At 37.4% G+C, this 15,494-nt stretch overlaps 1 protein-coding gene across 2 annotated transcripts in view; it reads right to left on the bottom strand.

Annotated features, from left to right (window-relative positions):
* Positions 1–2,438: 2,438 nt before the first annotated feature.
* Positions 2,439–15,494, bottom strand: part of LOC133615902 (receptor for retinol uptake stra6-like) — a 39,477-nt gene continuing 26,421 nt past the window's right edge. For both annotated transcript variants that reach the window (XM_061974781.1, XM_061974780.1), the window contains exons 12-17: positions 12,033–12,166; positions 9,514–9,631; positions 7,687–7,788; positions 7,423–7,586; positions 5,256–5,393; positions 2,439–2,951 (exon numbers count right to left, since the gene is read on the bottom strand). In XM_061974781.1, the coding sequence (XP_061830765.1) occupies positions 2,719–2,951; positions 5,256–5,393; positions 7,423–7,586; positions 7,687–7,788; positions 9,514–9,631; positions 12,033–12,166 (889 nt within the window). In that variant the 3' untranslated portion in view covers positions 2,439–2,718. The remainder of the gene's footprint in view (positions 2,952–5,255; positions 5,394–7,422; positions 7,587–7,686; positions 7,789–9,513; positions 9,632–12,032; positions 12,167–15,494) is intronic.

A 15,494-nucleotide genomic window follows, 5' to 3' on the forward strand; every position in this document is an offset into this window, starting at 1 on the left:
AAAAATGGTTAAAAGCCATCGTCCCGGGGAGCATTTCATTTCGTCCCGTGCATTTTTTTAAAATAATAATAATAACAATAAATAATTTCTAAGTCTTTGTTAGCCGTTTGTAAAGTTTTGTGCTCGTGCGTAACATTCGCTCGCATCCTGTGCATCTCCTGGGGGCAAAGCCCCCCCTGTCCTTAAAAGCTAGTGACGCCCCTGCAAATAGTCATGAAGATAAAGAAAACTCATTGAATGAGGAGAAGGTGTGTCCAAACGTTTGGCTTGTATTGTATTTGTTAAATAAAACGAATACTCAGGCCTAAAACGCTACTGTATTTTAAAGTTGGTCATCATGGTGGTACTTGGAGAGCCAGGTGGAACCTGGTGAGAAAAGTTTGAGCACCACTGGCCTATAGTGTACAAAAATAGAACCATCTCTTACTGTGACATATTTGTGTTGTTATGTAAGCCAACACATCAAATACCACTGTGGAACTGAGCTATGAATATTTAAAAGTCTGCTTCAAAGACAATGTGATCAAAATGTACTGTGACCTAAATGTTCTGTTGCTGTACAATTGAAGTCAGTAGACGCTGTGTAAAAAGTGGTCACAACCTACTTGCTACACAACAGTAAAAGTACTTCTGAAAAGTACGTGAGTCCGGTGTATTTTCCAATAACATGCTGCCTGATCATCTCAGTTTTTGGGGTATTGGGAATCAATTCTTGACTCAACTGATAACTTGACTGTTTTATCTCTTTTCTAAGAACGTCATGAAGAACATGTTTTCCAAACCAATGGGTAACATTGAACGTTTCCTAGCAACCGTGCCAAAGATCAATAGTAGGACTGTCAGTAGAAAGCTGGCAGAAGTGATACTTGAAGCTACTTGTGTCATCTTAGCGAAATAGGACTATGACCTCTCACGCGGAGACTGTTGTGATGCGGCCGATCAATGATCCCGATCAATACGTGAGCGTGTTGGTGTTGAAAGACAAAAGGGCAAGTGGGGTTTGTCACTATTGGAAGTGAGATAGTTGTTATTACTGTGCTGCCATTAAGGCTAAATAACAGTACAGCTTATTTATTGTTTATTTTTTTGTCCTGTTCGGCCACTCAAGCAAATCAATCTATCAATCAATCAATCAATCAATGTTTATTTATATAGCCCTAAATCACAAGTGTCTCAAAGGGCTGCACAAGCCACAACGACATCCTCGGTTCAGATCCCACATAAGGGCAAGGAAAAACTCACAACCCAGTGGGATGTCAATGAGAATGACTATGAGAAACCTTGGAGAGGACTTCAGATGTGGGTGACCCCACCCCTATAGGGGAGACCGGATGAAATGGACGTCGAGTGGGTCGAGCATAATATTGTGAAAATCCAGTCCATAGTGGATCTAACATAATAGTGAGTCCAGTCCATAGTGGATCTAACATAATAGTGAGAGTCCAGTCAATAGTGGATCTAATATAATAGTGAGAGTCCAGTCCATAGTGGATCTAACATAATAGTGAGAGTCCAGTCCATAGTGGATCTAACATAATAGTGAGAGTCCAGTCCATAGTGGATCTAACATAATAGTGTGAGAGTCCAGTCCATAGTGGATCTAACATACTAGTGAGAGTCCAGTCCATAGTGGATCTAACATAATAGTGAGTCCAGTCCATAGTGGATCTAACATAATAGTGAGAGTCCAGTCCATAGTGGATCTAACATAATAGTGAGAGTCCAGTCCATAGTGCATCTAACATAATAGTGAGTCCAGTCCATAGTGGATCTAACATAATAGTGAGAGTCCAGTCCATAGTGGATCTAACATAATAATGTGAGAGTCCAGTCCATAGTGGATCTAACATCATAGTGAGAGTTCAGTCCATAGTGGATCTAATATAATAGTGAGAGTCCAGTCCATAGTGCATCTAATATAATAGTGAGAGTCCAGTCCATAGTGGATCTAACATAATAGTGAGTCCAGTCCATAGTGGATCTAACATAATAATGTGAGAGTCCAGTCCATAGTGGATCTAACATAATAGTGAGAGTCCAGTCCATAGTGGATCTAACATAATAGTGTGAGAGTCCAGTCCATTGTGGATCTAACATAATAGCGTGAGAGTCCAGTCCATAGTGGATCTAACATAATAGTGAGAGTCCAGTCCATAGTGGGGCCAGCAGGTCAAATCATATTGTTGATGTAGACCAGGGGTGTCAAACTCATTTTAGACGAGGCCAACATGGAGATAAATCTACTCCGGAGTGGGCCGGACTGGTAAAATGGCGGCACGATAACTTAAAAATAAAGACGACTTCAGATTGTTTTCTTTGTTTAAAAATAGAACAAGCACATTCTGAAAATGTACAAATCATAATGTTCTTGGGTTTTTTTTTTACAGTACATGTTGCGGTTAATGGTTAATAGTATTCTATCGTTATTTGTCGTTATTTATGTTTTCTGAATAAATTATGTGATAATGTTAAAAAAAAATGATATCAAATTACAGTATGTTATTTGCACAGGTGGGCCAGTATAATATATAATATATTATAGTATTATAGTATATGTATAATATATTGACATGTATGATGCAAACATGATGAGTCAGCAAGGTCAATAGACTTGGTTACATTAAAAAGAAACATGCAATGTCGCCACCTTGTGGTGATTTTATCACTTGCGCTTTAATTCATGTGACGATTTGATCCGACAATGCCGACCTTGGGATCTCATTCAGTTTTATCCTGGGCCTCGCTGGACGTCCTGCAGGCTTCTCTTTTACCGCTCGTCTGTTTGCTGCGTTTGGGGCTCCCGTTCAGGATGCTCTCGGAGCTCTGCACGGTCTGGAAGTGCTTCCTGGAGCCCAGCAGGGAGGGGTTGTTGACCAAAGTGTAGACCAGCTGCCAGCGAGAGCGAATCCTGCGACCGCTGGTGGACTTGCTGCGAGGGCTCTCCTGGATCCCTGCGGACATGACGGAGCGGGCTGTCAGGACAGAACCAGGCATCACCCTTTGAGGGCCTTATAGTCCACAAGGAGACCTTTGTATGTTCATAGTTCTCTAAATATTAGAAACAATCTTAAGTATCTGGATGATGATAATAATCATCACATACATAAGCGTAGTAAAATGTGTCCAGGACTTATATTGATATTCGACATTGGTCAAATATCAGCCTAAAAACAAACAAGTATCAGACTATATCAACTTGCATCTAAACTTTCCGAAATAAACTTCGATCCAGTTAGAGTCCTCCAATAAACACCCGAGGTTGGTCTTTCCTTGTATTTTAGTCAAGTCATTGACAAAAAGTAAACAAATAGTGACTCCTAAGAGCTACTATTGCAGCTACACAACAGCCAAGCAGACAATAGCACACAAGCTAGACATAGGTAATTAGTGTCCTTCACTAAATTATTATTGCAGAATGAAACAGGCCATGTGTCAAAAAGATATGGTCGCATAGTACTCATACATACAAAGGCTCCAAGGCGGAAGCATATTAAAAAGTATTCAGTATCAAACGTGTCCGCATCATGCAATTTACATACAATAGCCATAACTTAATGCAGTGCTTCTCAAATCTCAAAAATAATTTTGAGACCCCTGACTCTCCACCGCGACTATAAATAGTATAATTTTTATATAAAATTGTTGTAATATTCCATCCATCCATTTTCTACCGCTTATTCCCTTTGGGGTCGCGGGGGGCGCTGGAGCCTATCTCAGCTACAATCGGGCGGAAGGCGGGGTACACCCTGGACAAGTCGCAACCTCATCGCAGTGTTGTAATATTATTTGACCCAATGCAACCAACCTTCCCTAGTCATGGTGCAAAAAAAAAAAAGAAAAAAAAAGAAAATCCAACCAACACAAAATGTCAACACATGGTCACACGTAAGACAAGCTGCTAATTGAACTTTGTGGACATTATAAAAATGTCCGAGCACCATAAAAAAATGTAAATTACACCCACTGGGGTATTGAATCCATTTTGATAGTCTGGTCATTGTGATGCTGCTATTACATAATTAGTTAGAGGACAACGCAAGGAATTCATGTCAACGACCTTTAATCAACCTCACTTAAAAGAATGTGCAGCATTTACTTATATGACCCAATGCAAACAACCTTCCCTAGTCATGGTGCAAAAAAAAAAAACAGAATCCAACCAACACAAAATGTCAACACACATGGCCACACATACGACAAGCTGCTAATTGAACTTTGTGGACATCATAAAAAATGTCTGAGCACTATAAAAGAAAATGTAAATTTCGCCCGCCGAGAGATTGCATCCATGTCGATAGTCTGGTAATTTTAATAATGCTATTTTTATTTAAAACAGAGGCTATCAGATGGAGCGTATGTCTAGTAACTCATATCAATGATCTTTAATCAACCTGTATGGAGAAAATGTGCAGCGTTAAATTATATAACCCAATGCAAACAACCTTCCCTAGTCATGGTGCAAAAAATAAATAAATACAACCAACACAAAATATCAACAGACATGGTCACACATAAGACAACATGCTAATTGAACTTTGTGGATATTATAAAAAATGTCAGAGCACCATAAAAAAAAAATTAATTTCACCTGATCTTAGATTGCATCCATGGTGAAAGTCTGGTAATTTTGATGCTGCTATTATGTCATTATCTATAGGACATCAGGAAGAACATATGCCTAGGAACTCATGTCAATGACCTTAAATCAACCTCTATCAAAGGTGTGTGCAGCGTTTACTTATATGACCCAATGCAAACAACCTTCCCTAGTCATGGTGCAAAAAAAATAAAAAAAATCCAACCAACACAAAATGTCATCAGACATGGTCACACATAAGATAACATGTTAATTGAACTTTGTGGACATTATAAAAAAAACGTCCAAGCACCATAAAAGCATCTAAATTACACCCATTTTAATCCATTACAAAGCATGATGGGAAAAATGCAAAACACTCTCCACACTTATCCATGTTTGGCGCATTTTAGCTGCTTGATATTTCTGATTAGAAAATTTGAAGGAGGTCGTAAACAAAGGAAGTAAACAAGGTTGAAGTTTAACTTTCACATACTCTTAATATCCAATTATACTAAATATTAATTATATATCCGTTATATTAATATAATATGTACACATATATATGTATAGGCTAAATAGAGTTACTTTACATGCACATTTTTTAGCCCATTGTGGCCCCCCAAGTCAAAATGTTTGCTGTTGCATGATCCAGGTGTGTTTGTGCATTTGTGTTCACCTTCCTCTGCGTCTCGTATTTTCTGACCCACTCGTCCACCTTCCACCATCAAGTCCAGCAGCAGCCCACAGAAGGCTTTCATCACCGGGTGTGACTGGCTCACCTCCACCTTCAGGAAGTGTGTGTAGTAGTGGTACGCTGGATGGGGACACACATCACGTGGGCAGTGTTACCGCTGTGTTACAGGCATTTGGAAACAATTAAGGTATGTAAATAAATCATTCACAAAATATTTTTATGTAAATATCTCATTTTACGACATATAAATTTGCAGCCTGTTGTCTGGTGCAGCTAATACAGGGGTCCCCAAACTTTTTGACTCAGGAGCTGCATTGGGTTAAAAAAATGTGGCTTATATATATATATATATATATATATATATATATATATATATATATATATATATATATATATATATATATATATTCCTTGCACACTAATTGACTGAAAGAGAGTGCACTTTCCGCGTGATGTCACGTTATAGATGGGAAAATGCATTTTTAGACAATATGATTTGCCTGATTGGCTAGGAGACTCCGAGAGTAACAAGCGGTAGAAAATGGATTAGAAAGGACAGATTTAAAAAAATAATTAAAAAAGAAAAAATGAAAAATTATTTTATGTAATGTGGGGGGGCGTGGCCTGCGGACCTGCAGCGACAGGTGCGTAGATGGTCCGATGACCTGTCACTCTGTTAAAGGCAGCAGTCAGGAAGGAGAAGGGGGTTGTTGTTGATGATGGAACAGGAGAACGAGCACGAACGAGAGTGAGGGCGAGACGGACAGAAATGACTGAAAAAGAACATTTATTGCAAAATAAATCATTGTTAAGAAAGATGAACGTGGCTGTCATGTCCGTCATTGGTGGTCCAAGGAACCCGGAGGCGCAAGACCTCCACATTTAATTTTTATTTAATTTTTTTTAACGGCCCACGAGCCGTAGTTTGGGGACCCCTAGGCTAATATATGTTGGGGGAAAAAATATTCTAAAATCTAATGGGTGCAGCTTACATGCAGGTGCGCTCTACTGAGCGAAAAATACGGTATAATATTCAGACAAACAAAATTTGCAGCTCAAAGGAATGGGGAAAATTTGGGGAGATTCTGACAAGGTTGGATGATGACACTAGTCAGAAAATGTTTTTTAGAATAACTTAAAAAATGTAATGGCACCGTAGCACAAACAAATGGCAGCATTATTTTAACAACTTCACATAGGTCCGATTGGAACATGATGCATACTTGCCAACCTTGAGACCTTCGAATTCGGGAGATTGGGGGGGGCGGGGTTTGGTGGTAGCGGGGGGGGGGTATATTGTAGCCCGGAAGAGGTAGGGATGCAAGGGATTCTGGGTATTTGTTCTGTTGTGTTTATGTTGTGTTACGGTGCGGATGTCGTCCCGAAATGTGTTTGTCATTCTTGTTTGGTGTGGGTTCACAGTGTGGCGCATATTTGTAACAGTGTTAAAGTTGTTTATACGGCCACCCTCAGTGTGACCTGTATGGCTGTTGACCAAGTATGTCCGGATGAAAATCGGGAGAAATTCGGGAGAATGGCTGTCCCGGAAAAATCGGGAGGGTTGGCAAGTATGGCATGATGACATGAATGTAAAGGGAAATGAGTGTCTCCATGGTGAGAGCCGGTACTACACGCAATATCCTCATTTAACCTCTTAAGGCCCAAGCTGTTTGTTTACATTATTTTTTTATTTGTCTTTGCTATTTGGGCTTATTGGACCCTAAATACAATAAAAACTAAAAATCATCTTTTTATATGACGTACTTAGTCCATAAGTAACAAACGTGTACTTCATGTGTAGTGACATGCTAATTTTTATTTTTACCCTTTTTTTTTTCCAAATTCCATTGTATGTTATACTCTTCTGACACCACCAGATGGCAGTATAAGTGTCCACATAAGTGGGCATAAGACCCCAATTCAGTAGTGTACACAATTTTGGAAGTAAGAGCTAAAAGGTGCTGTCCACGCATGTGGCCACTAAGACCTCTAGAGGGTAAAGAGGATGATATGCACCACTTTTTATCAGTTTTAGCGCAGTCTTAGTAAATTATCCGCACACACTGTTATAGTTTGCACAATTTAATTAGCACGCGTTATTTGGGATCTTGGTCGATCAGGCCCTAGATCAACTAGAGTCAGTGACTACCTGGGTCGTAGGACTCGGCTGTGTGGTGCAGCAGACTGATGTCCACACGGCCGAGATGCAGGATGTTGTAGAGCGCGGTTATGACCACCCTCCATATGGCCACTATCACTCCCACCACCGTGTTGATGAGGAACAGCAGATACGTCAGAAGGAACAAACTCTCCCTGGAAATCAAAGTCCAAAACAGCAATTTTAATTCACACCCCAAATCTAATCTATGCCACTGATTTGTAAGCGTGGAAGTGATTCTTTTTCCGAGTGTACCTGTTGTTTAAATCTCGTGTGCCCGCGTCTTTTTTGACAAAGGCAAACTTGGCGGCGACGTGCTGAAGGACCGTGGTCAGGATCACCGTGACCCACGCTGGCCTAAAGTGTCACACACGAGTAGACAAGCACTCTATTAAAGGGGAACATTATCACAATTTCAGAATGGTTGAAACCATTAAAAATCAGTTCCCAGTGGCTTATTATATTTTTCGAAGTTTTTTTCAACATTTTACCCATCACGCAATATCCCTAAAAAAAGCTTCAAAGTGCCTGATTTTAACCATCGTTATAAACACCCGTCCATTTTCCTGTGACGTCACATAGTGAATACAAACAAACATGGCGGAAATAACAGCAAGATATAGCGACATTAGCGCGGGTTCAGACTCGGATTTCAGCGGCTTAAGCGATTCAACAGATTACGCATGTATTGAAACGGATGGTTGTAGTGTGGAGGCAGGTAGCGAAAACGAAATTGAAGAAGAAACTGAAGCTATTGAGCCATATCGGTTTGAACCGTATGCAAGCGAAACCGACGAAAACGACACGACAGCCAGCGACACGGGAGAAAGCGAGGACGAATTCGGCGATCGCCTTCTAACCAACGATTGGTATGTGTTTGTTTGGCATTAAAGGAAACTAACAACTATGAACTAGGTTTACAGCATATGAAATACATTTGGCAACAACATGCACTTTGAGAGTGCAGACAGCCCAATTTTCATCAATTAATATATTCTGTAGACATACCCTCATCCGCTCTCTTTTCCTGAAAGCTGATCTGTCCAGTTTTGGAGTTGATGTCAGCAGGCCAGGGAAGCTAGGGTCGATGTGAGCCAAGACCTCCAGGGGGTTTAGCTCGCTCGTCTGCGGGAACAAACTGCCGCCATTGCTTTCCGTGCTACTGAGGTACTTTGTCCCTGAATTGCTCACACACTCCGGCAGATTCAATGGGGGTCTGGCGGCAGATTTCTTTGACTTTATCGTTGGAAATGCATCTGCTTTGAGTGTCGCAGGATATCCACACATTCTTGCCATCTCTGTCGTAGCATAGCTTTCGTCGGTAAAGTGTGCGGAACAAACGTCCAATTTCTTGCCACTTTCGCATCTTTGGGCCACTGGTGCAACTTGAATCCGTCCCTGTTCGAGTTGTTACACCCTCCGACAACACACCGACGAGGCATGATGTCTCCAAGGTACGGAAAACAGTCGAAAAAACGGAAAATAACAGAGCTGATTTGACTCGGTGTTTGAGAAAATGGCGGATTGCTTCCCGATGTGACGTCACGTTGTAACGTCATCGCTCCGAGAGCGAATAATAGAAAGGCGTTTAATTCGCCAAAATTCACCCATTTAGAGTTCGGAAATCGGTTAAAAAAATATATGGTCTTTTTTCTGCAACATCAAGGTATATATTGACGCTTACATAGGTCTGGTGATAATGTTCCCCTTTAAATTGTATCAGTAAAGATAACTGTACCGGTACATTAAAAAAAAAAAAGTTATCATTATTACTATTTAATCTTTTTTTTTCCCTGTACTGATGTTTTGTTCTATTTTATTTATTTGTATTTTATATATATATATATATATATATATATATATAAATAGGTGATTAGATAACAAGGCCCACCTGGGCCATCTACGCACCTGTCGCTGTCTTCGAGGCCGGTCCTGGCACACCCCGTTCCGCAGGCCCGCAGGCCACGCCCCCCTCTCCGCAGTGTGATTATCAATCACGGTTTTACAATCATTTTTAACCGTGAGGAGTTTAAATAGTTTAAATATGGTTACGTCCCGAATAATGATAAAGCGCTGACTCACCAGGCCTTGCCAGCGATCTCGAACACGATGAGGTTACGTCCATAAAAGAGGGGCACGATAACAAGAAAAACCAGAACCAAGAAGCAGATGAAAAACACCAGAGTCTGGATTGCCATACCTGCAAAGACATAACACGATAAATACTAATTTTATGAACATACAAATGTTAATTAGGTGCATCCAACATTTATAATCATTTAACCACTGGTCATGTTTGATAGTAGTCTAATTATATAATGACATCAAGTACAAGAACACTCCGGTTTGATAGAGATTCTTAGATCATACATTTCAAATAAGGCTTACATAATATTTATGAAGCATTATAATGTATTAACATTAACACCCTGAATATAAAATAACCCTTTCTATTATGGAAATATAATTATGCAGACAAAATCAAAAACTAAATTATCTTTTTTTAGTCATGCTTAAATTTCAATAGTTGAACAATTCTATTTTATTCATAATTTTTCTTAGATTAGGGATGAGCTCCATCCAGTGGTTCACCAAAGAAAACTGTAAATATGTACTGTAGTGCAGTGGTCCCCAACCTTTTTGTAGCTGCGGACCGGTCAACGCTAGAAATTTATTTTTTATTTTATTCATAAAGAGATACAATCATGTGTGCTTACGGACTGTATCCCTGCAGACTGTATTGATATATATTGATATATAATGTATATATTGTGTATTTTATGTTGATTTAATAAAAAATAAAAAATAGTAAAAATACAAATAAATTATTATTTTTAATTTCTTGTGCGGCCCGGTAGCAATCGGTCCGCGGACCGGTATCGAGCCGCGGCCCGGTGGTTGGGGACCACTGTTGTGGTGTATGACCTATGGTGTTTGTGCATTGTGTGTAATTTTACAGTGGCCAAAAACACAAAATATATTTGTAATAAAATTAAACATCTACCTTGTGTTTAATGAATTCTAAGGCCTACTACGCTACTGTATTTTATTGTTAGTCATTATGGTGGTAAGTGTTTTCTAAGTTGACTTAGACTTTTTCAGACTTATTTTAAGGAAAAAAAAAATACCGTCTTATATTTGGGTTAGAGCAGTTTTATAATGTCAGACCCAGAATATGAGACAACCCACCTTTTTAGGCTGTTTCTAAGGCAGACTTGGGCAAATTAAGGCCCGTGGGCCACATGCGGCCCGTTAAGCTTTTCAATCTGGCCGGCCGGACATTCCCAAATAATTTTTTTAGATCTTTAAGATGGAAAGTGGAGCTGCCATTATGATGTGCGGTGATGTTTTCTAATGACCGTAAGTCTTGAACTATACAAAGTAGGGATGTCCGATATTCCGATATCGTCAAACTCTTAATTACCGATATCGATATCAACCGATACTGATGTATACAGTCGTGGAATTAACACATTATTATGCCTAATTTGGACAAACAGGTATGGTGAAGATAAGGTCCTTTTTTTTAAAAAATTAAAAAAATAAGATAAATAAATTAAAAACCTTTTCTTGAATAAAAAAAAAGTAAAACAATATAAAAACAGTTACATAGAAACTAGTAATTAATGAAAATGAGTAAAATTGAGTGTAAATGGGGGAGGGAGGTTTTTTGGGTTGGTGCACTAATTGTAAGTGTATCTTGTGTTTTTTATGTTGATTTAATAAAAAAAAATAAATAAACATAAAAAAAAAAAACCGATACCGATAATGAAAAAAATGATACCGATAATTTCCGATATTACATTTTAAAGCATTCATCGGCCGATAATATCGGCAGGCTGATATTATCGGACATCTCTAATACAAAGTATTTCAATGGTTGGAATCTGCGCTCATGGCTGATATACCAGTTACTATGGTAATCTAGTTAGTTACTATGGTCATCTAATTAGTTACTATGGTCATCTAATTAGTTACTATGGTAATCTACGTCGCAGCAACTCAGACGAGGCACCAAGCAGTGTGGGCGGGAAGCGTTTCCACAGACGCGGAAGGAGATTTTCCCAACAAAGTTCTAAAGCTTAGTGATATATCAGATGTATCAGATTGTAGGTGGGTTTATTTTGTACCATTCGCGTTCATATTTCACGGTTTGTTGCATTTTTGTTGCGTTTCACTTGATTGTAAAATATGTCGATCGAAAGGGGGTGTGACATTCATATTTTGTCAATATTCAGTGTTTTATCGATCATAGAAAAATGTCAAATCCCATTACGTTTTTTAAGGCGGTCTGTCATAACGTTTTTAGCATTCAATCAGACATTAGTGTGAGGTTTTGTATTAGTGTTCCTAAAAATAGATATACCGGCCCCTGGACACATTTTTTTCTCTAAATGTGGCCCCCGGGTCAAAATAATTGCCCAGGCCTGTTCTAAGGGGGGAAAAAACGACTTTATTAGGGAGAAAAATATATTTGTGTGTATTTTAATTTCTCGTGTACATTTAGTATCATTATTGAATAGTGAGGTATTGCTTGACAGAAAAAAATGTCTACAATTCTAAAACATAAAATGTTTTTTTGCTGTGTTTTTGAGCTTCACCAAGACAGACGATCGCAGCTTGGTATCCGGTGAAGCCCATCCAACAGACGACGCCAGACTTCGTCGGACGGAGGCTCTTCTGACTGTTATAAAGGTTGTAGATTTCTCCTTTGTACCGTCCCCTCAGGTTTGATCTAGATCAAAGTAAGGTGTGTGTTATGAAACGTCAGTCTCGTTCAGGTCTATACAGCACACATTTACATTATGGCCTTTTTAAAAGTGCTGCACAATGTGGACAAATAATAGCACAGTTCCACCTTTGACTTGTTCGACATGAAGAACTACAGTTTAATTTTTTATATACATGTTGCAGGTGTCATGTCTGTGTAATCATGTTTTGTCTTAGTCATGTTTTGTTTAGTTATTGGACTTTTTAGTTTCTGGCTTTTCACTCCCTTGTCTTGTTTCCATGATTACCCATTAGTTTCACCTGTTCCACGTTTGGACTCATTGTGCACTATTGTTTGTCACCATAGCAACCCATTAGTTTTCACCTGTCACGTCACGCACCTGTTTCACGTTTTGAGTCACGCACCTGTTTTCGTTAATCATGTCTGTAGTATTTAAGTTCATTGTTTTTCAGTTTGTCTGGCTGGTGACATCCCCACATTTATGCTCTGCACAGTTCTGACTCTTTTTTCATGTCCATCGTTCACGCTGCTCCTTTTTGTCCATGCCAAGTAAGTTTTGTTTATTATTGCCACAGTTAGTGTTTTTTGTTGTTCATAGTTTTTGCCTTTGTGCAAGTATTTGGTTTCATAGTTTGTTCTCCGCCATTGTGCGCGCCTTTTGTTTACTTCCTTGTTTTGTATTTATAGTGTTTAAATAAAAATGTACCTTCATTCCCGCCTCGCCCGAGCCAACTTTCCGTTGCCTTCGAGAAAAACTAAACCCCAGGACCAAGTCATGACAGCAGGTTACATATCTTTTATTATTGAATGTATCAAATGTGATGAATATTTAATGGACCACAATGGAAACAAGCCTTTTGACTTTTTGTGCCATCCATTTGCCTTTTTAAAGCATTACATGGATTCAATTCTTTAAGAGGTCAATAAACTTCTCAATCCATCAATCAATCAAAACAGTAAGAGAGCAAGCCATATGGGAATTATTACTGTTATTTGTTATTTGTCCAACATTACAATTTGCATAAATAGAATCAGAACACAGCGGAATCCTGCAAATTTCCTGATACGTTGCAAATACGCATGTTTTTTTGGTAGTAAATTATCCATCCATCCATCCATTTTCTACCGCTTGTCCCTTTTGGGGTCGCGGGGAGTCGCTGGAGCATATCTCAGCTGCATTCAGGCGGTAGGCGGGGTACACCCTGGACAAGTCGCCACCTCATCGCAGGTAGTAAATTATTTTTCTTCAATTTATAAAACAAAAACAAATCACCAGAAATGGGCTATTAGTCTTCAAGATATATATATATATATATATATATATATATATATATATGTATGTGTGGGAAAAAAATCACAAGACTACTTCATCTCTACAGGCCTGTTTCATGAGGGGTTCCCTCAATCATCTCCTGATGATTGAGGGAACCCCTCATGAAACAGGCCTGTAGAGATGAAGTAGTCTTGTGATGATTTTTTTCCCACACATACATATATTGCGCTCTACTACGGTATCGAGCACTATTTTTTGGATAACCTTATTAAGACATATACATATATATATATATATATATATATATATATATATATATATATATATATACCGTATTTTTCTGACTATAAGTCGCAGTTTTTTTCATAGTTTGGCGGGGCTCCAGTGCGACTTATATATGTTTTTTTCCTTCTTTATTATGCATTTTCGGCAGGTGCGACTTATACTCCGGTGCGATTTATACTCCGAAAAATACATTATAAATATATTATTATTAGGGCTGCAACTAATGATTCATTTGATGATCGATTAATCTGTCAATTATTACTTCGATTAATCAATTAATAATCGGATAAAAGAGACAAACTACATTTCTATCCTTTCCAGTATTTTATTTTTTTTAAAAACAGCATACTGGCACCATATTTAGTTTGATTATTGTTTCTCAGCTGTTTGTACATGTTGCAGTTTATAAATAAAGGTTTATTAAAAAAATAAAAAAATAAAATATATATTTTTTTTTTAAATATATATATAATAAATTGCCTCTGCGCATGTGCATAGCATAGATCCAACGAATCGATGACTAAATTAATCGCCAACTATTTTTATAATCGATTTTAATCGATTTAATCGATTAGTTGTTGCAGCCCTAATATATATATGTATATATATATATATATATATATATATATATATATATATATATATATATATATATATATATATATATATATATATATATATATATACCTGCACACTTTTAGGTGGATTCAGAGCTGCATATAAAAAAAAGCTAATATGTATCTCATTGTATGTCATGATATTGTGGGAATACACAAACAATATAGTATACATATATGTATATATAACTTACAAAATAAACCACTGCTTTGGCAACCATAATATTGTTTGGCTTAGTCGACTGATCGAAAAAAATAATTGTTTTAGTAGTCGACTAATCGAAAGAACATGTCGGCTAATTAAAAAAGTAATTGCTGAATCCAACTATTATTATTTTTATTTTTATTTTTTTAAATTAATTAATTAATTATTTTTTTTAATTTTTTAACTGCATGTCATTTCTCTTGCCATATGTAATATAATCATCAGATTTGTAGGGTAATTTCATCCCCTGTAAGAACAATGTTTGCAAAATTGTACAATAATATGACCCTTTCAATACATTAATATGAGCAAACACAAACAGGGTTACATCCTGCACTGTTTCATTTTCTCACATGCATCCAGAAGGAGGTGCTGTTCTCTATGTGGCACCTTATTTTACAACAGTGCTGTTAGTTCAATATAAACTAGCCTAAACAGCATTATAAAATGATTTATTATTCAATATTATTAACATTACTATATAAATCCAGTAGATGTATGTAATATAATCATTGATAAAGATGACTGGAAATAAATACTGTAGAATGTAGGTCAATAATGTACACGTGTATGTATGTATGTACACATGTAAGTGTGTGTATGTATGTATGTATCTATGTATATATGATAAGCATAGGTAAGCATGCCATCTCTATTTGAATTACAAAATAATGAGTATGATATGCTGTTTAATTAGCATAAGTATAATTCTATGTATATTTATGCATAAGCGTATGGGAGTGTTTTTGTACTACTATTCTTTTTTTTTTTCCTGTACTGCTGTTTTGTTCTATTTTATTTTTTTGTATTTTATATATATATATATATATATATATATATATATATATATATATATATATATATATATATATATATATATATATATATATATATATGTATACATGACATTCACTGTAATTATTGAATGTATTTAAAAAAAAGGCAATATTT

The sequence above is a fragment of the Nerophis lumbriciformis genome, linkage group LG15, assembly GCF_033978685.3.
Source record: "Nerophis lumbriciformis linkage group LG15, RoL_Nlum_v2.1, whole genome shotgun sequence".
NCBI lineage: Eukaryota > Metazoa > Chordata > Actinopteri > Syngnathiformes > Syngnathidae > Nerophis > Nerophis lumbriciformis.